General features: G+C 45.9%; 1 protein-coding gene across 1 annotated transcript in view; it reads left to right on the forward strand.

Moving 5' to 3' along the window:
• The window catches only part of LOC311110740 (leucine-rich glioma-inactivated protein 1-like), a gene marked incomplete at its 5' end in the record, with an annotated part of 56,353 nt that extends 33,539 nt beyond the window's left edge, over positions 1-22,814 (forward strand). The window contains 4 exons of the mRNA XM_084153299.1: positions 5,822-5,893; positions 20,232-20,401; positions 20,682-20,846; positions 21,087-22,814. Coding sequence (XP_084009425.1) covers positions 5,822-5,893; positions 20,232-20,401; positions 20,682-20,846; positions 21,087-21,904 — 1,225 coding nt within the window. The 3' untranslated portion in view covers positions 21,905-22,814. The remainder of the gene's footprint in view (positions 1-5,821; positions 5,894-20,231; positions 20,402-20,681; positions 20,847-21,086) is intronic.
• Between the last annotated feature and the right edge of the window lie 532 nt (positions 22,815-23,346).

Here is a 23,346-nt window from a genome sequence, read left to right on the forward strand (position 1 = left end):
TCCGAGTGGTGATGTTGCTCGGGTTGCAGAAAGCGAGGGAGCCCCGCCTGCGGTGTGGACCCGACCGTCCCTCTCCTGTCTCCTCTCCCGTAGCCTGTTGTCTATTCGTGTAGCAAGAGAAACGAGAACATGAAGGTTAGCAGGCTCTTCCCGAACAGCTAGTTCATTCTTAATCGTGTCACTTAACCCGTTAACAAACGCTCCCTGAAGAGCTTCGTCATTCCACTTGGAATCGGCTGCCAAGGTCCAAAAATCAATGGCGTATTCAGCCACGCTACCCGTGCCCTGTCGTAGCTTCAACAGTCTCTTTGTGGCGGTCCCGGCATGGTCCGGGTGATCAAACACAACTTTCAATTGAGAGGAAAAATCGTCAAACGACAGGCTGGCGATCTGCTGAGTAGAACAAGCCGCTTCTGCCCAAATTAAAGCTTTGCCCCTCAGTAACCCCAGAGCGTAATGTACCTTTGAGGATTCCGTGGAGAAAGACAGGGGCTTCTGTTGGAACACCAAGCGGCACTGAAGCAGGAAACCACGGCATTTGTTCAGGTCCCCGGTGAAAGGTTCGGGTGAGGTTGTAGGTGGTTCCCGAAAGGCAGGAGCGGAAGCCGAGCCTGGAGCCACTGTAGGAGGAACAGGCAGAGGAGAAGCAGAGGGAGGAAGAGTAGTGAGTGTTACCAGGTTAGCTATCTGAGAGGTGAGATGAGATACTTGATCCAACAACCGCTGGTTGTTATCCAATAGAGACCGGATGAGTTGGTCGTGTTGTCCCAATAACATTCCCTGTGAATGGAGGGCGCGTTGTACGCCATCACCCGTTGTTTCATGTGGCATCTCTGCTGAGTCCATGTTTGGCCAGTTCGTTCTGTTAGGTTGGGTGGGGGACTCAGGTGCAGAGATGGACACACGGACAAAGAGGGTGAATTAGGATGTAGTTTATTCAGCGTGTGTTGGCAGAGAGAAGCAGTTCAGGGTGGAGTAGCTTCAGGCCGGGGTAGGAGCTGAGTGGGGTAGAGAGCCAGTAGTCCTGAGAGCTGGATGACGAGGATAACAGGTAACAGAGGAGTAGGTTGCGGCGTGGGAATGGCAGGCAGGCAGGCAGCAGGAACAGACGGGATCTGGTCGAAGGAGAGACAGGTTACAAACGTGGCAGAAACAACTATAATACTGAGAGAGTACAACTAAACTGAGATTGCTGTACGGAGCCAAGTTACCACAGGTGGTGTAGGAACGAACTGGCGCTGGAGAGGTGTCCAGCCCGGGTAGATAACTGCTGTTTGATTGATGACAATGAGCCGCAGCTGGAGGTAACGGAGCATGAGAGAGAATGGCCACGCCCCCTGACCTAGATCCTCTGACTGGGCTGCACAGCAGGGGGAGACAGACACAGACAACACACACAGGGAAAAAAGGGAAAGGAAAACCAGCAGGAACAGGACCAACAGTGCCGGACCGTAACAAGAATGGCCTTTTCCCCTTTATTCAGATTACAACCCCTCACTTTGAGTTATTTGAAAAGGAGATCATCTCCCAAATATCACTATTTCTAAAACAAGCCATAGAAAGTTGGTTGCAATTTCAATTTAATCCTCCAGAAACGACAGAACAAATAATGCAACAAATATTGTGGTTAAACTAAAATATACTAATTGACAAAAAAATAAAAAAAATTGACAAAATGTTTAAAAAAGGTATAATCTTCGTAAATGATATCATCGGTAGGACTGGTGGAGTTATGTCGCACATGCAGCTAACAAAAACATATGGAAATGTCTGCTAAACTCAAAATTACAACCAAATAATTGCAGCCTTACCGCAAAAATGGAAGAGGAAAGTGGAAGGGGGAGATAGTAAGGAACTTGTCTGTCGGCCTTGCATTAAAGAACATAATTGGTTAAGGAAAACTGTGATAAATAAAAAAGTATATCAGTTTCATTTAAGGACCAAAGGATTGACAGCTGTCCACTATAGATTGCAAAATAGTTGGGAAGAGATTTTTGACGTACCGATCCCATGGCATAGTGTTTAGAATATTTCAATTTAAATTATATTATATAAAATTCTTGCTACCAATCCTATATGGATGGTGTTAACAGATACTGGGGAGGTGTTGAATGGAATTGAAGGATGGGACTAATAACAACTAACAACAAATAATAACAAGATAACTAATAATGTAAGCATACTGTGTCCATAATAAGTAAATAGGTTGTAGGTTGGGAGCTTTTGTGAAGGAGTACAGTTGGAAAGATATGGCATATAGAAGCAAATCGGATGGACATCATGAAAATGATCGGAGAGGTTGAGAGTAGAGGAAGTTCAGGAGAAAAAACAAACAAAACATAATTATTGTAAAATTGACTGTGTCCATAAAATGTAGATAGTGGGTATGGGCTGGAAGTAGAGGCCTAAGCATTGTTGTTCACTAGTTAAAAAAAATAAAATAATAAAATAAACACGCAGTGATAACTACTATCGATGTTGATGCTGCACTAAATGATAAACGTCTGCATAGGGGCTGAAATACTATCAAATCACTATGATAAACACCATCTCCTGCTCATGATTAGAAAACATTGCTACTCACTCACTGTATATTGACACATAGACTCTATACTAGCCTAGCATAGGCTACTTTCCCATGATGGGGTGGTGTTCACAGAGAGCACCTAATCTCCCCGAAATCTAGTATTGGGAACAAACGAGTAGGCTATATGATAGGTAACTCCCGTGGCTAATTCTACTTAGCTAGCTAGTTGCTGCTCTACTGACAACAGTAGAGCAGCAACATGTTGGATCCTCGCAATCAATGACATCCCCGCAGCAGCCAAACATTGCTACATGAGCATATTGAATGACGCTGGCGAGGTTCAAACACAGCTAGCGAGCATTCGCAAAGAAAATAATATATCAGAACACAGCAGCATAGCGAGAAACATCTAGTTACACAGCAGCATCAATGCAGAAAAAGAAGCCAGCGCATAGTAGCAGTAGCACCAAAAGGCAGCAGGATGAGTGAGCAGACCCGGTCAGCGTAAATAGACCGCCAATAAGGTAGGCTTGATTTTTACTAGCCTCTAATTGTTGCCATCTCAGCTGATGCATCAGCCTGAGGTGGGGCAATCGGATTTCCCGTCCGAAATCGCTCCTCTTAATTTTTCAGTTTTCCCCTCCCACCCAGACAGTCATAGCAAAATTGTTGCTTGAGAAATTGCTCTTGCTAAGAAGCTATTTTTGTTTATTTTTACCATTTTGATTTAAAACAATCACAGTAAGGCACTTAATTGTTACACAGAAATTATTTGATATTGAGATAAAAACAGCTGCATTGAGCATTTCATTAAACTCTTTACAGAGTTAATTCAACTATAAACACTATAAACGTTACACTGAAAAATCAACACTAGTTAACACTGGCCAATTCGTTGTGTACCATACAATAGACTGCTGGTTTACTCAGACTATTCTCCTACTCTCTGCTCAATAAAGTCACAGAAAATACTCATTTGTAATTAAGAAATCATGGCAAAGATATTAGCTATGTCATTACTGTATATGTAAAATGATTAAGGGAATACCAGATACTGTACCTATATTCCCATATAGGTACAGTTTAACTTTAAAACTTTCTAACACCTATATTTTTTAACTTGTCAGAAACTCCTGATGTTAAAGTTTAAACACTATTTAAAAGAAAGAAAACAAATTACAATAAAAAAAAAGCATATTCTGATTATTGCCTTCCAAAGGAACATTAAATAACACTTTCTTCCAAAAAGGGTTCTTCAGATGAAAAGGGTTCTTGGTAGAACCCTATCCCTCACAAAGAAAACTTGAGGAACCCTTTTTTCAAACAGTTTAGAATTGACTTAGGTTTCCCAATGTCAAATTCTACACTCTCCTCATTGTACCTCAATGTAATCTGCAATGTGATTTTTGAATTGCAATATTAACCTTTTCACGTGAGTTCCAAATATCTCTAACGGTCGCCCCAGCGTGAGTTGTTTTATGCAGGTGATTGTCAGAATGCACTCACTGTTCCAAAATGTGATTGTTAGGCAACAGGACAGTTAACACGTTATGTTTCAACTTGTCAATTTCAAATTATTTTCCAACAAGTTTTATTTTCTAACAACAGTTTGAATTGAGGTGTGTTCCGCCTCCTCATTACTTCACATAGAAGTAGCCCATTTCAGTGTTGCGGACAATTTATGTTTGAGGCTTTACTGAGCCGGACAAACTTCTCTCTTCGAGGAGAGCCCAAGCACTTCACCAATGTTTCCGCAGATCAAGTTTGCAGACATTTGTGCAGTCTTGCACGAATTTGAACATTTTCTAGCTGGCACTCGCATTGCTTTCCTTGTGGTTTTCCTTACAAATAGAAACTTTGGACATGTGTGCATTCTTATCAATGTATTTTCGGTGTATCGTGTTGTCGTTTCTACTGTAGAATACAGTATGTATGCATGTATGTTTGTATGTATAGAGCATAATGTATTTACAGTTTTATTCACATGTTTTCAAGTACTGGTGACAAATAATGCATTCCGATTATTGCATTGATTGTAATGGACACCTATGATAGGCTGGACAATAGAACGAGTCAAAATTCACCCAAGTCTGAAAAACGGCAATAGAACTTTGGCTAAGCTGGAACACTAGCGCGAGCCCATATTATCACTTTTCATATTACCACTACAATCTGTTCTTAGGATGAAACTGAAAAAAATAACTTATGTAGAAAGTAAACATCTGCACCTCGATGGTGTCAACTGTGCTTATGTCTGCGTAATGAGGAAGTTGGGAAGAAATGAAAACGTATGACTATTTCTGGTCTAGTGATCGATGACAACTGAGCTCACTGCCCAGACTTACGTAATTACAAAGAGGAGATTCTCATGATTAAAATGGTGCCCGACTTGAAAAAAATCTAAATATACACATTGTGAGATATTTTGCAGATGCAATTAACTAGTTTTTATCAGAAAAAAGCGTTGTTAAAAATGTCATGTGTCCAGCCTACCTATGATGTGTGTAAAGTACTTTTTTGAAGGTTCTACTGATTATAATGAGCTAATGCTAAGCTATTTGCCAGCTATGTGTGGAGCCATGTTTGTTGACATTATACAACGCATTCTGGGTGTCACGTAAACATCTGTCATACTAAAGATGTTATAATGAGGTGAAGGGTAAACTTCCGGAAGTGAATGATCGTAGACGACATACCCCCTTCAACATGCATACTTCAAACAGACCAAACTCTTCTTGTCTCCTCTTATTATCTTTGGTTGACGTGATAAAACTAATATGTCATGCGTACACAAACTACCCATCGTCGGATTACTTTCAATGGTGAGCTCACCCGTGATGTGATGAATTATAAACAGTAATTGCTATTCACTAATTCATATTGTGGTTTCTGACATCCGAGTGTTATCTAAATATGGCCGCTTGTGTTACATCAATCTTTCCTCAGTTAGCGCTAGGACTAATGTAGCCAATATTTTCCGGTTTGGATGATTGTGTATACTATCGCTACTTCTGTGAAAAATAAACTGGTCACATTCAGGACATAACTTTGTAAGGACTGTGTTTGTGCAAAATGTTTCTGTGAAAAAACTGTTTGGCTAGCTCAAATGCTGACTGTTGCGTCAATCGAAACTGGACATTCTAAGTAAGCGTTCTGATCACACCAGTTTGAGTGTACGCTGCAGGGACCACTGTAGAATGATCACACCTGTTTGTTGGTACATGTGAAAGGTTAATGGCATCATTCCTGAATGACAAATAATATAACAATATATTATCTCTCTCTGATCAACAGGAGTCTGGCCTACAACAATCTGGAAACACTGCCCAAAGATGTCTTCAGGGGTATGGAGACATTGACTAAAGTGTAAGACTCTCAACCTATTATTATTGTAAAATAGCTTAAGGTACCCTTTACCACTGAACTAGGACCAGATAACCCTACCCTTTCACCCTAAAGGTCCTGATCAGTCCAAATCATGTTTTTCATCAAATTTGATGATATTTCAATGAAACCAGAGGGGTGTACAACAAATCTGGAAAGAGGAGTTAGCAAGCTAACTTTGGTCAACTCTGAGTTCAACTCGGGATAGCAAGTGACACGAATGTGGCTCACCTTTTAGCCAGGTAAATGTCTATGGCAATTAATCCTTCAGACCTAACCTGCTCCGGGGCAGGCTAACTCAGGGCTTAATCCACTTATCCTGAGTGAAGTGTCTGATCTGCGAGTTGAGGACCAATGATATCAGATTCCCTCCCCTTCAAAAAAATTGTGTCATCATCCCCTTCATTTGAGGAGGACGGCTGATTCAATATTTTATAAATCAAATGTTTTTTTGTGTAAAGAAAAGGTAATATTAATATATTTTCAGTCTCCTGAGGGGGAATAGGCTTTGTCATGCAATCTTCACGACTGTCTTGGTGTGTTTGATATTTTGTTGCTGATGTGGACACCAAGGAACTTGAAGCTCTCAACCTACTCCACTACATCCCTGTCGATGAGAATGGGGGCGTGCTTGGCCCTATTTTTTCTATAGTCCACATTCATCTCCTTTGTCTTGATCACGTTGAGGGAGAGGTTGTTATTCTGGCACCACACGGCCAGGTCTCTGACCTCCTCCTTATAGACTGTCTCATGGTTGTCGTTGATCAGGCCTACCACTTGTGTTGTCGGCAAACTTAATTATGGTGTTGGAGTCGTGCCTGGCCATGCAGTCATGGGTGAACAGGGAGTACAGGAGGGGACTGAGCACGCACCCCTGAGGGGCCCCTGTGTTGAGGATCAGCGTGGCAGATGTGTTATTACCTACCCTTACCACCTGGGGGTGGCCCGTCAGGAAGTCCAGGATCCAGTTGCAGAGGGAGGTGTTTAGTCCCAGGGTCCTTAGCTTAGTGATGAGCTTTGAGGGCACTATGGTGTTGAACTCTGAGCTGTAGTCAATGAATAGCATTCTCACGTAGGTGTTCCTCTTGTCCAGGTGGGAAAGGGCAGTGTGGAGTGCAATAGAGATTGCATCATCTGTGGATCTGTTGGGGCCTATGCAAATTGGAGTGGGTCTAGGTTTTCTAGGATAATGGTGTTGATGTTAGCCATGTCCAGCATTTCAAAGCACTTCATGGCTACAGACGTGAGTGCTACGGGTCGGTAGTCATTTAGGCAGGTTACCTTAGTGTTCTTGGGCACAGGGACTATGGTGGTCTGCTTGAAACATGTTGGTATTACAGACTTAGTCAGGGACAGGTTGAAAATGTCAGTGAAGACACTTGCCAGTTGGTCAGCATTGCTCAGAGGACACGTCCTGGTAATCCATCTGGCCCTGCGGCCTTGTGAATGTTGACCTATTTAAAGGTTTTACTCACATCGGCTACGGAGAGCGTGATCACACAGTCGTCTGGAACAGCTGATGCTCTCATGCATGCTTCGGTGTTGCTTGCCTCGAAGCGAGCATAGAAGTAATTTAACTCGTCTGGTAGGTTTGTGTCACTGGGCAGCTCACGGCTGTGCTTCCCTTTGTAGTCTGTAATAGTTTGCAAACGCTGCCACATCCGACAAGCATCGGAGCCGGTGTAGTACGATTCAATCTTAGTCCTGTATTGACGCTTTGCCTGTTTGTCTGAGGGCATAGTGGGATTTCTTATAAGAATCTGGGTAAGAGTCCCACTTCTTGAAAGTGGCAGCTCTACCCTTTAGCTCAGTGCAGATGTTGCCTGTAATCCATCGCTTCTGGTTGGGGTATGGACGTACGGTCACTGTTGGGACGACGTCGTCGATGCACTTATTGATGAAGCTAGTGAGTGATGTGGTGTACTCTTCAATGCCTTCGGAGGAATCACAAAACATATTCCAGTCTGTGCTAACAAAACATTCCTGTAGCTTAGCATCTGCGTCATCTGACCACTTCTTTATTGACCGAGTCACTGGTGCTTCCTGCTCTAGTTTTTTCTTGTAAGCAGCAATCAGGAGGATAGAGATATGGTCAGATTTGCCAAATGGAGGGTGAGGGAGAGCTATGTACGCGTCTCTGTGCGTGGAGTAAAGGTGACCTAGAGTTTTCTATCCTCTGGTTGAACATGCTGGTATAAATTAGGTAAAATGGATTTAAGTTTCCTGCATTAAAGTCCCCGGACACTAGGAGCACCGCATCTGGATGAGCATTTTCCTGTTTGCTTATGGCCTTATACAGCTCATTGAGTACGGTCTTAGTGCCAGCATCTGTTTGTCGTGGTAAATAGACAGCTACAAAAAATATACAGTACTTGAAATCTCTTGGATAATAGTGTGGTCTACAGCTTATCATCAGATACTCTACCTCAGGCGAGTAAAACTTTGAGACTTCCTTAATTCTAGATTTCGTGCACCAGCTGTTGTTTACAAATATACACAGACCGCCACTCCTTGTCTTACTGGAGGCAGCGGTTCTAGCTTGCAGATGCAGTGTATATCCCGGCAGCTGTATGTTATCCATGTCGTCGTTCTGCCACAACTCAGTGAAACTTAACATATTACATTTTTTAATGTCCCGTTGGTAGGATATCCGTGATCGTAGATCGTCTATTTTGTTATCCAATGATTGCACGTTGGCTAATAGCACTGATGTTAGAGGCAGATTACCCACTTGCCGTTGGATCCTTACAAGGCACCCCGACCTACGTCCCCGATATCTCTGTCTCTTTCTCATGCGAATGATGGGGATTTGGGCCTTGTCGGGTGTCTGAAGAAAATCCTTCTCGTCCAACTTGTTAAAGAATAAATCTTATTCCAGTACGAGGTGAGTAATCGCTGTCCTGATACGCATAAGTTATTTTTGGTCATAAGAGAGGGTGGCAGAAACATTATGTACAAAATAAGTTACAAATAACGCAAAAAAACACACACAATAGCACAATTGGTTAGGAGCCCGTAAAACGTCAGCCATCTCCTCCGCCGCCATTCTTACTGCCTGAGCTGGAATGTGAAGCTAACTGAAGCTAGCTAACTTCAGAAAAGTCTGAGTACATCTAGCTACAATCGTAGCACACCACTCAGATCAAAGTAGGATCACCACAGTATGAAAAATGACTGTTGCTGGTACATCAATAAAGTTTCATTATAAAGGTACTGCCTTCCTCCTCTGTGTCAAAAACCTATATTCAGGAGGCCAGATTGATATGATTGAGGATTGAGGGCCTATGTTTTGTACAATCATGTGACATGCCTGGATTTGGACCTTTATTTAAAGCTTTTTCATCAAACTGTCGCCTTATGTCAGATGGTCCAGAACTGTCCTCAGACAATAGCTTTTATTTTTGGTGTAATTCTCATTTCTGGATAAGGCTTAAAAAGTTTAAATTTTGTTATGTCATATGATTGCGCAAAACACAGGGCCTAACATCACGATATATATTTTTAATACACCAATTGTAACGTCTTATTCGCTTATCTAATTTAAATAATTACTGCCTTGTAACCATCATCGCAGAAGGCGTGTTCGCAGAGGGGCGTGGTTTACATAGCTAGCTAGCTAGTCTACTGTCACCAAAATTTGACTGCAAGGTAAATATAATTACAGGTTTCCCCTACTCTTCTGAGGCAAAGATATTTAAAGGTTTCCCCTTTCATCTGTGTCTGGTGTTAGCTAGTTACTGGCAAACTACAGTGCATTCGGAAAGTATTCAGTCCCCTTGAATTTTTCCACATTTTGTTACATTACAGCCTTATTGTCAGAATGCGACGGTGAAATGCGGTAGGCGAAGTCAAACGCAGGACACAGAGCTTACTGGAAACGTACTTTATTTAAAAATAACCAGAGTAGGAAAACAATCTCCACATAAGGAGGAAATAAACAACCCGCACACGAACACTGCCGATGACGAATACAATAACACACAACACGCAATGAACGACAGAGGGTTAAATAGGGAATACGATACAACATAATGGGGAACAGGTGTACACAATCAGGACAAAACAAGTCAAACACCGAAACATAGATCGGTGGCAGCTAGTACTCCGGGGACGACGAACGCCGAAGCCTGCCCGAGCAAGGAGGAGGAGCAGCCTCGGCTGATTCCGTGACAGTACCCCCCCCCCCTTGACGCGCGGCCCCAGCCGTGCGCCGACCCCGGCCTCGGGGACGGCCAGGAGGACGCGGAGCAGGGCGAGTCGGATGACTCCGGTGGAAGTCCATCAACATGGAGGGATCTAGAATGTCCCTCCTGGGGACCCAGCACCGTTCTTCCGGACCGTACCCCTCCCACTCCACGAGATACTGCAGTCCGACGCCTCGAATCCAAGATGGAACGGACTGAGTACGCCGGAGCCCCCTCGATGTCCAACGGGGGCGGAGGAGCCTCTCGTACCTCAATCTCCTGGAGTGGACCAGCTACCACCGGCCTGAGGAGAGACACATGGAACGAGGGGTTAATGCGGTAATTAATGGGCAGTTGTAATCTATAACATACCTCGTTCAATCTCCTAAGGACTTTAAAGGGCCCCACAAACCGCCGACCCAGCTTCCGGCAGGGCAGGCGAAGGGACAGGTTTCGGGTCGAGAGCCAGACCCGGTCTCCCGGTTCATACACCGGAGCCTCACTGCGGTGGCGATCGGCGCTCGCCTTTTGCCGCCTGATGGCCCGCTGCAGATGGACATGCACAGCGTTCCAAGTTTCTTCAGAGCGCCGAAACCACTCGTCCACCGCAGGGGCTTCGGTCTGGCTCTGATGCCAAGGTGCCAGAACCGGCTGATAACCTAACACACACTGGAAAGGCGTAAGGTTAGTGGACGAATGGCGGAGGGAGTTTTGGGCTATCTCTGCCCAGGGAATATATCCCGACCACTCCTCTTGCCGGTCCTGGCAATATGACCTCAGAAACCTACCCACATCCTGGTTAACTCTCTCCACCTGCCCATTACTCTCAGGGTGAAAACCTGAGGTAAGGCTAATCGAGACCCCCAGACGTTCCATAAATGCCCTCCAGACTCTAGAGGTGAACTGGGGACCCCGATCAGACACTATATCCTCAGGCACCCCATAGTGCCGGAAGACGTGTGTAAACAGGGCCTCAGCAGTTTGTAGGGCAGTAGGGAGACCTGGCAGGGGAATGAGATGGCAGGCTTTAGAAAACCGATCCACAACGACCAAGATCGTAGTGTTCCCCTGGGAGGGAGGAAGGTCCGTGACAAAATCCACCGATAGGTGAGACCACGGCCGTTGTGGAATGGGTAGGGGTTGTAACTTCCCCCTGGGCAGGTGTCTAGGTGCCTTACACTGGGTGCACACCGAGCAGGAGGAAACATAAACCCTCACGTCCTTAGCTAAGGTTGGTCACCAGTACTTCTCACTAAGGCAGTGCACTGTCCGACCAATACCCGGATGAACAGAGGAGGGTGACGTGTGAGCCCAGTATATCAAACGGTCGCGAACCTCGAGCGGCACGTACCTCCGACCCTCTGGACACTGTGGAGGAGTAGGGTCGGAACGTAATGCCCGCTCGATTTCCGCATCCACCTCCCACACCACCGGTGCCACTAAGCAAGACTCCGGGAGTATGGGAGTGGGCTCAATGGACCTCTCCTCTGTGTCATATAGTCGGGACAGGGCGTCTGCCTTAGCATTCTGGGACCCTGGTATATAGGTGAGCTTAAATACAAAGCGGGAAAGAAACATTGACCACCTTGCCTGGCGAGGATTCAGCCTCCTCGCTGCCCGGATGTACTCCAGGTTACGATGGTCAGTCAGAATGAGAAAAGGGTGTTAACCCCCTCAAGCCAATGTCTCCACACCTTCAGGGCTTGAACCACAGCCAGCAGCTCCCTATCCCCCACGTCATAATTGCGCTCCGCCGGACTGAGTTTCTTAGAATAGAAAGCACAGGGGCGGAGTTTAGGTGGCGTACCCGAGCGCTAAGACAGCACAGCGCCGATCCCAGCCTCGGAAGCGTCCACCTCCACCTGAAATGCCAAAGAGGGATCCGGATGCGCCAGCACCAGAGCTGAGGTAAACAGGTCCTTCAGACGTTTAAACGCCCTGTCCGCCTCAGCTGACCACTGCAGGCGCACCGGACCCCCCTTTAGCAGAGAGGTAATGGGAACTGCTACCTGTCCAAAGCCCCGGATAAACCTCCGGTAGTAATTGGCAAAACCCAAGAAGCGCTGCACCTCCTTTACCGTGGTGGGAGTCTGCCAATTACGCACGGCAGAACGCGGTCAATCTCCATCTCTACCCCTGACGCGGAAAACCGATGTCCCAGGAAGGAGATGGACTCCTGGAAGAACAGACATTTCTCCGCCTTCGCATACAGGTCATGCTCCAACAGTCTACCAAGCACTCGACGCACCAGGGATACATGCTCGGCTCGTGTAGTGGAGTATATTAGAATGTCATCAATATATACCACAACACCTTGTCCATGCAAGTCCCGGAAAATCTCGCCCACAAATGATTGGAAGACTGAAGGAGCATTCATTAACCCGTATGGCATGACGAGGAACTCATAGTGACCCGAGGTGGTACTGAATGCTGTCTTCCACTCATCTCCCTCCCTAATGCGCACCAGGTTGTCCGCGCTCCTGAGATCCAATTTTGTGAAGAATCGCGCCCCGTGTAATGACTCCATCATACTAGCAATCAGAGGGAGAGGATAGCTGTATTTGATGGTGATCTGATTTAGACCACGGTAATGAATACACTGGCGTAAACCCCCATCCTTCTTCTTCACAAAAAAGAAACTCGAGGACGCAGGGGAAGTAGACGGCCGTATGTAACCCTGTCTCAAAGATTCGGTGACGTAGGTCTCCATAGCGGCCATCTCTTCCTGAGACAGAGGATACACGTGACTACGTGGAAGCGCAGCGCCTACCTGGAGGTCTATCGCACAATCCCCCTGTCAATGAGGTGGTAATTGAGTCGCCTTCTTCTTACTGAAGGCGAGAGCCAAATCGGTATACTCAGGTGGAATGTGCAAGGTGGGAACTTGGTTCGGGCTTTCCACCGTCGTTGCCCCTACGGAAACGCCAGACCATCCCTGGAGAGCTCACTGCTGCCATGAAATGTTGGGGTCATGAGCGTTAACCAGGGAAGCCCCAACACCACGGGAAATGCAGGAGAATCAATCAAATACAAACGTACTATCTCCTCATGACCCTCCTGCGTTTTCATCCGGAGAGGCGCCGTGACTTCCCTAATCAATCCTGACCCCAACGGGCGGCTATCTAGGGCATGAATGGGGAAGGGCACATCAACAGGTATGATAGGAATCCCTAACTTATAGGTGAACTGGCGATCGATACAATTCCCAGCTGCGCCTGACTCTACTAGCGCCTTATGCTGGGAGTGAGGAGAAACCTCGGGAAACACCACGTTAATACACATATGATCAGCAGAGAGCTCTGGGTGAGTTGGGTGCCTACTCACCTGGAATGACTCATCAGTGCATCGTCCACTGCCTCGATTCCTAGGAGACCCTCCCCAGCACCGACCAGCAGTGTGTCCTCTGCGGCCACAGTTGGTGCAGGGGACGGCCTCCCTCCTGGTCTCCCTAGCACCAGCACCTCCGAGCTCCATAGGGGTCAGCTCGGAGGTGCTGGGGGATGGAATGGACGGCCCCAAATCCGGATGTCCGCGGGTAGCCAACAGGGTATCCAGGCGAATCGACATGTCCACCAGTTGATCAAAGCTGAGGTTGGTGTCCCTGCAGGCCAATTCCCGACGCACGTCCTCCCTCAGGCTGCATCTGTAGTGGTCGATGAGGGCCCTCTCATTCCATCCCATGTTGGCAGCTAGCGTCCAGAAGTCCAGCGCGAACTCCTGCGCGCTCCTCCTCCCCTGTCTAAGGTGGAATAGATGCTCACCCGCCGCTTTACCCTCTGGGGGATGATCGAATACTGCCCGGAAGCGGCGGGTGAACTCCGCATAGCTGACCGTAGCGGCGTCTATCCCACCCCATTCGGCGTTGGCCCACTCCAGCGCCTTGCCGGACAGACAGGAGATGAGGGCGGACATGCTCTCGTATCCCGAGGGCGCCGGGTGAATAGTTGCTAGGTAGAGTTCAACCTGGAGTAGGAAACCCTGACACCCGGCCGCGGTGCCATCATAAGCCCTCGGGAGCGAGAGCCGAATCCCACTGGACTCCGGAGCTGGAACGTTGAGTATGGCTGATGGTGGTGGTATCGTAGGAGGAAGTGTCGGCAAACCTCCACTCTCCCATCGCCTCAAGGTGTCCATCACCCCTTGCATGGTGGTGCCCAGGTTCTGGATCATGGCCTCCTGGTGGATTACGCGCTCCTCCAGTGATCCCCTTGGCACCACCGATCCTGCTGACTCCATGATGGTGTGTTATTCTGTCAGAATGCGACGGTGAAATGCGGTAGGCGAAGTCAAACGCAGGACACAGAGCTTACTGGAAACGTACTTTACTCAAAAATAACCAGAGTAGGAAAACAATCTCCACATTAGGAGGAAATAAACAACCCGCACACGAACACTGCCGATGACGAATATAATAACACACAACACACAATGAACGACAGAGGGTTAAATAGGGAATACGATACAACATAATGGGGAACAGGTGTACACAATCAGGACAAAACAAGTCAAACACTGAAACATAGATCGGTGGCAGCTAGTACTCCGGGGACGACGAACGCCGAAGCCTGCCCGAGCAAGGAGGAGGAGCAGCCTCGGCTGATTCCGTGACACTTATTCTAAAATGTATTAAATGTATTGTTTTCCTCATCAATCTACACACAATACCCCATAATGACAAAGCAAAAACAGATTTTTAGAAATGTTTGCAAATGTATTAAAAATTAAAAATTAAAATATTTCATTTACATAAGCATTCAGACCCTTTACTCAGTACTTTGTTGAAGCACCTTTGGCAGCGATTACGGCCTCGAGTCTTCTTGGGTATGACACTACAAACTTGGCACACCTGTATTTGGGGAGTTTCTCCCATTCTTCTCTGCAGATCCTCTCAAGCTCTGTCAGGTTGGATAGGGAGCATCGCAGCACATCTATTTTCAGGTCTTTCCAGAGAGGTTTGATCGGGTTCATGTCTGGGCTCTGGCTGGACCACTCAAGTATATTCAGAGACTTATCACAAAGCCACTAATGTGTTGTCTTGGCTGTGTGCTTAGGGTCGTTGTCCTGTTGGAAGGTGAACCTTCACCCCGGTCTGAGGTCCTGAGCGCTCTGGAGAAGATTTTCATCAAGGATCTCTCTGTACTTTGCTCCATTCATCTTTGCCGGCCAGCTCTAGGAAGAGTCTGGGTGGTTCCAAACTTCTTCCTTTCAAGAATGATGGAGGCCACTCTGTTCTTGTGGACCGTCAACGCTGCAGACATTTTTTGTTACCCCTTCCCCAGATCTGTGCCTTGACAAAATCCTATCTCTTAGATCTATGGAGAATTCCTTCGACTTCATGGCTTAGTTTTTGCTCTGACATGCACTGTCAACTGTGGGACCTTATATATGAGCTCAGGTGTGTGCCTTTCCAAATCATGTCCAATCAATTGTATGGACTGCAAGTTGTAGAAACATCACAAGGATGAAAAATGTAAACAGGATGCACCTGAGCTCAATTTTGAGTCTCATAGCAAAGGGTCTGAATACTTATGTAAATATGGTATTTCTGTTTTTTTGTTTTAATAAATGTGACCCGTTTCAGGAAACTAGGCGTATGTCGCAAGTCACGACTTCACAGGAGAGCCATTTCTTTTTTGGGTATCAAAATTTGTTTTTTTTGGGCAGAAATGCCTTCTGGAACATGTGAACTTTAATATGGCTTAATACCAAACTTGTATGCCATCTGTAAATACGAATAAAATTGTTAAATTACGAGCCTTGTTGGTTAAGCCACAGAAAAAAACAGCAACCTTCCCACTAGCCGTGATTGGCTGAGATAATGACTGGGCTGGACATGCCGAGAGAGGAGTTCGGATTGGTCTGCAATATAGAAGGCTTTTGTCAGTCTTTGTTTGTAATCCTGTTGAACGCGGCTTTTCTAAAAATGTATCGTGTAGTGAAGCTGCATAATTGTTGCTCTCCACTTTTTGGAGGGTTGAGTTTTGAAATCAGTGGAATTAGAATATGATAGCTGAAGAGATGGCAAAAACACCTATCTCCGGAATATATCTTCAAACTAAGGGCAAACGTTGTATGGAATACGAGGGAGACCCGTCCATCATACATGATGATATATACGGGTAAGATAGTCTAGCTAGCTCCATTTTCAGATATTACAAATTTTGACAGAAAGTGGTTTCATTTCAAGCTAAAGTGTACTTTTAGCTAGCTAGCTAACGTTAGATGGCTGGCTCTCTAGCTAACGTTACGTGCATGACGTTATTATTCGTATCACAGAACCATTTGCTTTGCTAGTTAGAGCCTAATGTTAGCTAGCTAACATAGAACCTGGTTGGTTAGCTCCCAGCACATTAATGCAGGGTAGTAATGACATTCATTGGCACTATGTTCATTGTTGTGTAACTAGCTAACGTTAGCTGGCTGGCTCGTTAGCTAACGTTATGTGTCGTGTGTGATCTTACACGTCGTTTACCAATCCAGGTTCATTGTTTACCTAGCTAGCTGGCTACATGTCTTAAGTTAAAGTGCACAACACCCGTTGAATATTGCCGGAGTCAGTAAACATCGGCATAAAAGCGCAATGAAATTGTTGCCAGTAGAGCTGGTTAGGCTGTTTTCATGTTATCCAGAGGTAAACAAATGATCGGCCAGACCTTCAAGTGCGCGCTCTGAAAGCGCAGAGAGTGAAACGTGATGGGTGGGGCTAAAGCTTAAGAGGGTGTGAATAATTCTGAATGGATGTAGACAAAGAAGAGCTCTTCACTAGATACCAACACATTCAAATGCCATTTTCTCAAAAGTGAGTTTACAAGTTTATCAACTTTCAAAGCAGAATTACAATATACAGTGTTGTAGCTCTGAGTCTCTACTTTTATCCAATGTAAAAAACAGCATTTCAAATTTTGCTACATAAGACCAACTCCAGGTGGTGAGTCACAAATGTGCAAACATTTCTAAAAACCTGTTTTCACTTTGTCATTATGGGACATTGTGTGTAGATTGATGAGGATATTTTTTTTTTTAATAAGGTGTTACAGGAGTGGGTCGCAGATCCGGAGTGACCCACTAGGTGTCATCCTCCGACAACCATAGGCACCTCCTCACTCACAGTCTGGACTAATTATCTGCCTATTGGTGTCACCTGTGGCTATCTGATTCACCTGTGTATTTATGCCCTCACTTCTCTGTGTTCCCTTGCTCAGTTTTCTCTGCTAGTTCCTTGATGTCAAGCAGTACGTATCAGTGTCGGATCACGTGACGGAGTTACAGGTACTCGAGAAGTGTTCTCCCTGTGTCATTGTGTTTTTTCAGTCAGTGTTAGTATTTCGTATTGATTGTTGTCAGCACCTATGTGCTCCTCATTTGTTTTTGTGTATAGTCCATTGTTTTGTATCCGGACGTTGGGGTCGGGCTGCATCACCCGGCGCACTGTCCCCGTGCATGTCCAGGTGGCGGGGGGGCTATGGGAGTATATCCATTTTTTCATTGTGGACTCTCCGGAGTGTCCCCTCATCCTTGGGCACCCCTGGCTGGCCGCCCATAACCCCCGGATAGACTGGTCCACGGGGTGGCTCATCTTGGAGGGAGGCTCCGCCCCCGTCCTGTTCCGGTCGCCACCGACCACTCATCAGCCTAAACCACCGTCCCAAATCACCTACCAGTCCTCACCTCTTCCCCAGGAGTATTGGGATCTGGGGGAGGTGTTTAGTAAGAAGCGTGCCAAGGGCCTACCTCCTCACAGGCCTTATGACTGCGCTATCGATCTCCTGCCGGGTGCCATGCCCACACGAGGGCGATGGCTTTCCTTGTCCCGGCCGGAGACGCTGGCCATGAGGGACAACACCATTGTCCCCAACGCCCTGATTGTTGCCTCAGTTTCGTGGGGAATTGATAGGCTGGTCAGAGCAGCGCTACGGCGGGAGACCGATCCGGGCGGAGGTCCATCGGGGAGGATGTACGTACCCAAGGCTGCGCGCTTGTGACTGCTTCAATGGGCGCACGCGTCCGACCTCGCCAGCCATCCGGGGGACGCCAGGACGTTGGAGTTCCTGCGTAGGAGGTTCTGGTGGCCATCTGCTGAGGGGGATATGAGCACCTTCGTGGCTGCTTGCCCGGTGAACGCACGCATGATGAGCTCACATCAGCCCGCAGCAGGGCTGCTCCGACCCCTGCCTATGCCCAAGTGCCTCTATTCCCCGAGCAAGAGAAGGAGGCGGTGGTCCCGTCGGGCCATTCAGAATTGTCCAGCGAGTCAACCCAGTGACCTACCAGCTGCAACTTCCCCCCCACCATGCGGGTGCCTCTCACATTCCATGTGTCCCTCCTCTAGCCCGTCGCCACCTGTCCCCTGGCTCCCCCTCCTCACCCTGTTCCCCCGCTACGCCTCGTCGGAGGGCGGCCTGCATTTATGGTGGACCGGATCCTGGTCTGCCGGCGGGTGGGGAGGGGTCTCCTATTTCTGGTGGACTGGGAGGGTTATGGGCCGGTGGAGAGGTCTGGGGTGCCCAGGAGGGAAATTCTGGACCCATTGCTGATACAGCTGGGGCCGTTCGTCGGAGGGGGCACTGTTACAGGAGTGGGTTGCAGTTCCGGAGCGACCCACAACGTGTCATCCTCCGACAACCATAGGCACCTCCTCACTCACAGTCGGGACTAATTATCTGCCTATTGGTATCACCTGTGGCTATCTGATTCACCTGTGTATTTATGCCCTCACATCCCTGTGTTCCCTTGCTCAGTTTTCTCTGCTAGTTCCTTGATGTCAAGCAGTACGTATCAGTGTTGAATCACGTGACGGAGTTACAGGTACTCGAGAAGTGTTCTCCCTGAGTCATTGTGTTTTTCCATTCAGAGTTAGTATTTCATATTGTTTATTGTCAGCCTGTTTTTTGGAGACCTATGTGCTCCTCATTTGTTTTTGTGTATAGTCTGTTTTGTATCCTGGCTTTTGGACCACCAGTAAAGATCCTTGTTTCACCATCCTTGCCTACTGTCTATTATGCACCGTACCTGGGTCACACCTCACCGCTCACACCAACCCTTACAATGTCAAGGGGTCTGAATACTTTCCGAATGCACTATAGGTCTTTAGCCAGCATGGATGAATATTGGGAACGCTGACTCAGTTGTCGTGTCAACAAATCTATCAGTGCTGCTGGTAAACCCAACAGAAGAGGCGTGCCAAACAGGAGATGCATTTAAAAAAATTATTGACATCATGGATAATCCTGGTTTATGTACATGGTCTGGCAGTCAATAAATATATTTTATGAAGTGAACCCAGACTTCTCCCCGTTCACTTTCTACTGAAATTGTCCAAGATTAACTAGCTTGATAAAACAGTGCTGAAAATTCCATTTTGGCTAGTTAGCTAAATTATACAACCAGCATTTTGTCTATAATGCTCTTACAATAACCCTCTTTTTTTTGCAGACACTCTTATCCAGAGGGACCTACAGGAGCAATTAGGGTTAAGTGCCTTGCTCAAACATTAACAGATTTTTCACCGTTTCAAACCAGCAAGCTTTTGGTTACTGGCCCAACGCTCTTCAACGCTAGGCTACCTGCAGTCTTGTTTGAGTTGGTTTGTGTATCAGCACATTTGCTTGAGTTAATCTCACTGCAACATTGCATCCAAGTTGCTTGACATAGGTCTTGGTGGTTTGATGCTGCTGCTCATCGCTCTCCTTTTCCTTTGTTTGGTTACTTTGGCAAAGACAATTTCTGAAATCCTTCGTGGCAGATAAGCTAGTTCGAGCTAGCTAAATAGGCTAAGGCTAATAACACTAACACTTTTTCCATCTAGCTAAGAAGCTAACAGAGATGAGAAGTGTTTTTTCCCGCTTTTTATGGAAACCCAAAGGATTCATACCTAACTAACCGCCCAGTGGCTTTCCATAGCCCCCCTACACACACTGCGTCACGCCTTGTCCATTGTGCTGACACAGCAAAGCAGAGATACAGATTTCTTTGGCCACCAACCTGTCACTCAATAATTTTAACTGTTTTGCTATTTTTATATAGGGACATGAAACTAAAACTGAGGTAGCTCAAGTTTGAACTGAGGAGGCTAAGCCCCCTTGTTGAGCCGGGTCCAGTTAATGCTAAAATGTGTGTTACTCTCCCCCTGTCCTCAGCGACTTGCGGGGCAACCAGTTCATGTGTGACTGTAAGCTGAAGTGGCTGGTGGAGTGGATGGTCCACACCAACGCCACCGTGGACCAGATCTACTGTAAAGGCCCTGCCTCCCACCGAGACAAGAAGATCAACGACCTTGTTCCTGCATCCTTCGACTGCATCACCACAGGTCAACCACCACTTTAAATCGTCATGATGATATTAAAGGCATAGTTCAGCAAAAATATGTTTTTATATATTTGTTTCCTTACTTTCAAAACAGTCTATAGAGGAAGAGAGACTGCAATCCACACATTGGTTTTGTTTGTTAAACTAGCCATTGCCACCAACTACTAAACTGAAGCTGAAATAGCCAGGTGTCAACCACTACAGTATGTTTTTTAATGTCTTCTAATCTATCATTATTGGCCAATGGTGACTTATGTGGCATCCTTTGCATTTTCCTGTAGAGTTTGCCTCCTACCAGTCAGAGAAGTCAGAGTCCATATCCGTGGAGGCGTTTGCATTTGGGAATGACCAGTATGTGGTGTTTGCCCAGCCCTTCATTGGAAAGTGCAGCTTCCTGGAATGGGATCACGTGGAGATGAACTTCCGAAATTACGATGACATTGACAGTAAGTAAAGGACTTTGTCGATGTGAAAAAAATAAATTATTCTGATGCTGAAAGAAATCGATTCTTCTGATGCATCAAAACCAGTTGTTTTATAACAGTATTTGGAGAAGACTGTTTTCTCTCATTTTTACCACGATGGAGCCATGCATACATAAAAGTAACACATTTGCACTCTCTTTCTTACTCCCTTCTTCTGTCTCTCTCTATCTCCCCCCTCCCTCACTCCCTCCCTCCCTCTAGGCACATCCACAGTGATCTGCAAGCCGTTGATCATTGACAATCAGCTCTTCATCATCGTGGCCCAGCTCTTCGGCGGTTCGCACATCTACAAGCGCGATGTCTCCGCCAACAAGTTCATCAAGATCCAGGACATCGACATCGTGAAGATTCGCAAGCCTAATGACGTGGAGACATTCCGCATCGACGGTGAGTCCTTCTTCGTGATTGCAGACAGTTCTAAGGCCGGTTCTACGACAGTGTATAAGTGGAACGGAAATGGGTTCTACTCGCACCAGTCCCTGCACCTGTGGTACCGTGACACTGACGTGGAGTACATGGAGATCTCGTCCAAGCCCCACCTGGTCCTCTCCAGCAGCTCGCAGCGCCCCGTTATCTACCAATGGAACAAGGGCACCAAGCTGTTCGACTGGCGCACAGACATCCCAGAGATGGAGGACGTGTATGCTGTCAAGCACTTCCAGATCGACGAGGAGCTCTTCATCTGCCTGACGCGCTTCATCGGCGACTCCAAGGTGATGCGCTGGGATGGTGCCCTGTTCCGCGAGATGCAGACCATGCCGTCGCGTGGCTCCATGGTGTTCCAGCCGCTAACAGTGGGCAGATGGCAGTACGCCGTGCTGGGCAGTGATTTCTCGTTCACCCAGGTGTACTGCTGGGACACCAACAAGAGCCAGTTCGTCCACTTCCAGGAGCTCAACATCCAGGCGCCCAGGGCCTTCTCTCCTCTGGCCATTGACAACAGGCAGTTCCTGCTGGCCTCTAGCTTCAAAGGGAAGACCCAGATCTATGAGCACCTGATCATTGACCTGAGTAACTGATTGGTTGATTTATTGGTTATTTTGATTGGTTGATATATTGATTGTTAGGTAGGTGAAGTTGAAAGAGGAGATGGTGCTTCAATAGATTTTTGGGAAGATCCTAACTTGAGGTCCAAGGGTGCATTCATGCAGATCTTCCATCAATATTAATGAACTGTTTACGACGAAAGTCAGAGTTGCACTTGGGTGAGTCTCAAGTTAGGATTGGGCCTTACATTGTCAGACTACATGCATGACCAAGGCCTCAAGCAGGCTATCTCATCCTGATGAATGCAATGCTTCAAATGTCCATAGTTTTGGGTTTTCCATCATCTAGCATTGGTCAGTAGGTTTTTGTTTGTAACAGGAACATAATTATGTGACTTATCAGTGTAAATACATTTGCAATCCCATATATTTATCTAGCGAGGATATAATAATAAACTAAATGTACTTTTTAATCTATTTATTAACCGGTTTAGATTAAGACAATCTGCCAAATGAAATGTTTACATTTTTCTCTCTTTCCACTTGTAAGCTAAATTATTTGTAAATTAAGCTTTTGTAAGTTTAAGAAGGACCACGATCCCAGTTGGATACATAGGCCTATTTGTTAAGGAGATTGATATCGTTTGAAAAATCGCGTTTGTGGTTGGGAAAAATACAGAATACAGTAAATGTTGTGTGAGAATCAAAATGTCCTCACAACTTATATTTAAAGTATTGGAAAAGTTACTATTAACACTGTGTTGTTCATAACAATGTGTGGAAGATCTTTGGGGCATGTTTTCTATTATTTTCACACGCCTAAGAGGAATTATATGAAAAACGAACATGGGGATAACTGTTAACTTTGACTAACACTTGTATACAAACTGTAACACGTGTCATCTTGAGGACAAGGAAAAAGACAAAAGTCATGCTATTTAGACTGAATAAAAGCTTACATCATTGCAATGTTTGATTGTGGCTGTTTTTTTTTTACCTTCTATTTATTGCTTTAAATCACTTCTTTTTAATATTTCTAAAACATTTACAATCCTGTTTCATGAAATACCCCCACCTCAGTCTCCCAAATGACTTATTGCACATTAATAATATAACTAGAAAAGTACATTTCCTGAATACATTTTTGCTAGCTTGTTTAAAGTATTTAGTTATAGTAGAGGTAGTGACTGCAGTTGTAATGGTAGTGACTGATTATAGTTGAAGAAGTAGGTAGATGAAAAGATTGGTTGATTGAATGATTGGTGAATTGATAGGATAGGATAACCTGAACATGTGAAAGTTGGTTTGGTGTCTCTAGCTTGAACGATTCAAGAGTTACAATTATTGTTGGTGGGTATTATATGCTAATTTATGTTTTTTTTTTAAATATGTCACCTTTATTTAACCAGGTAAGCCAGTTGAGAACAAGTTCTCATTTACAACTGCGACCTGGCCAAGATAAAGCAAAGCAGTGC

The sequence above is a fragment of the Coregonus lavaretus genome (assembly GCF_964263955.1).
Source record: "Coregonus lavaretus genome assembly, chromosome: 36".
Lineage (NCBI taxonomy): Eukaryota > Metazoa > Chordata > Actinopteri > Salmoniformes > Salmonidae > Coregonus > Coregonus lavaretus.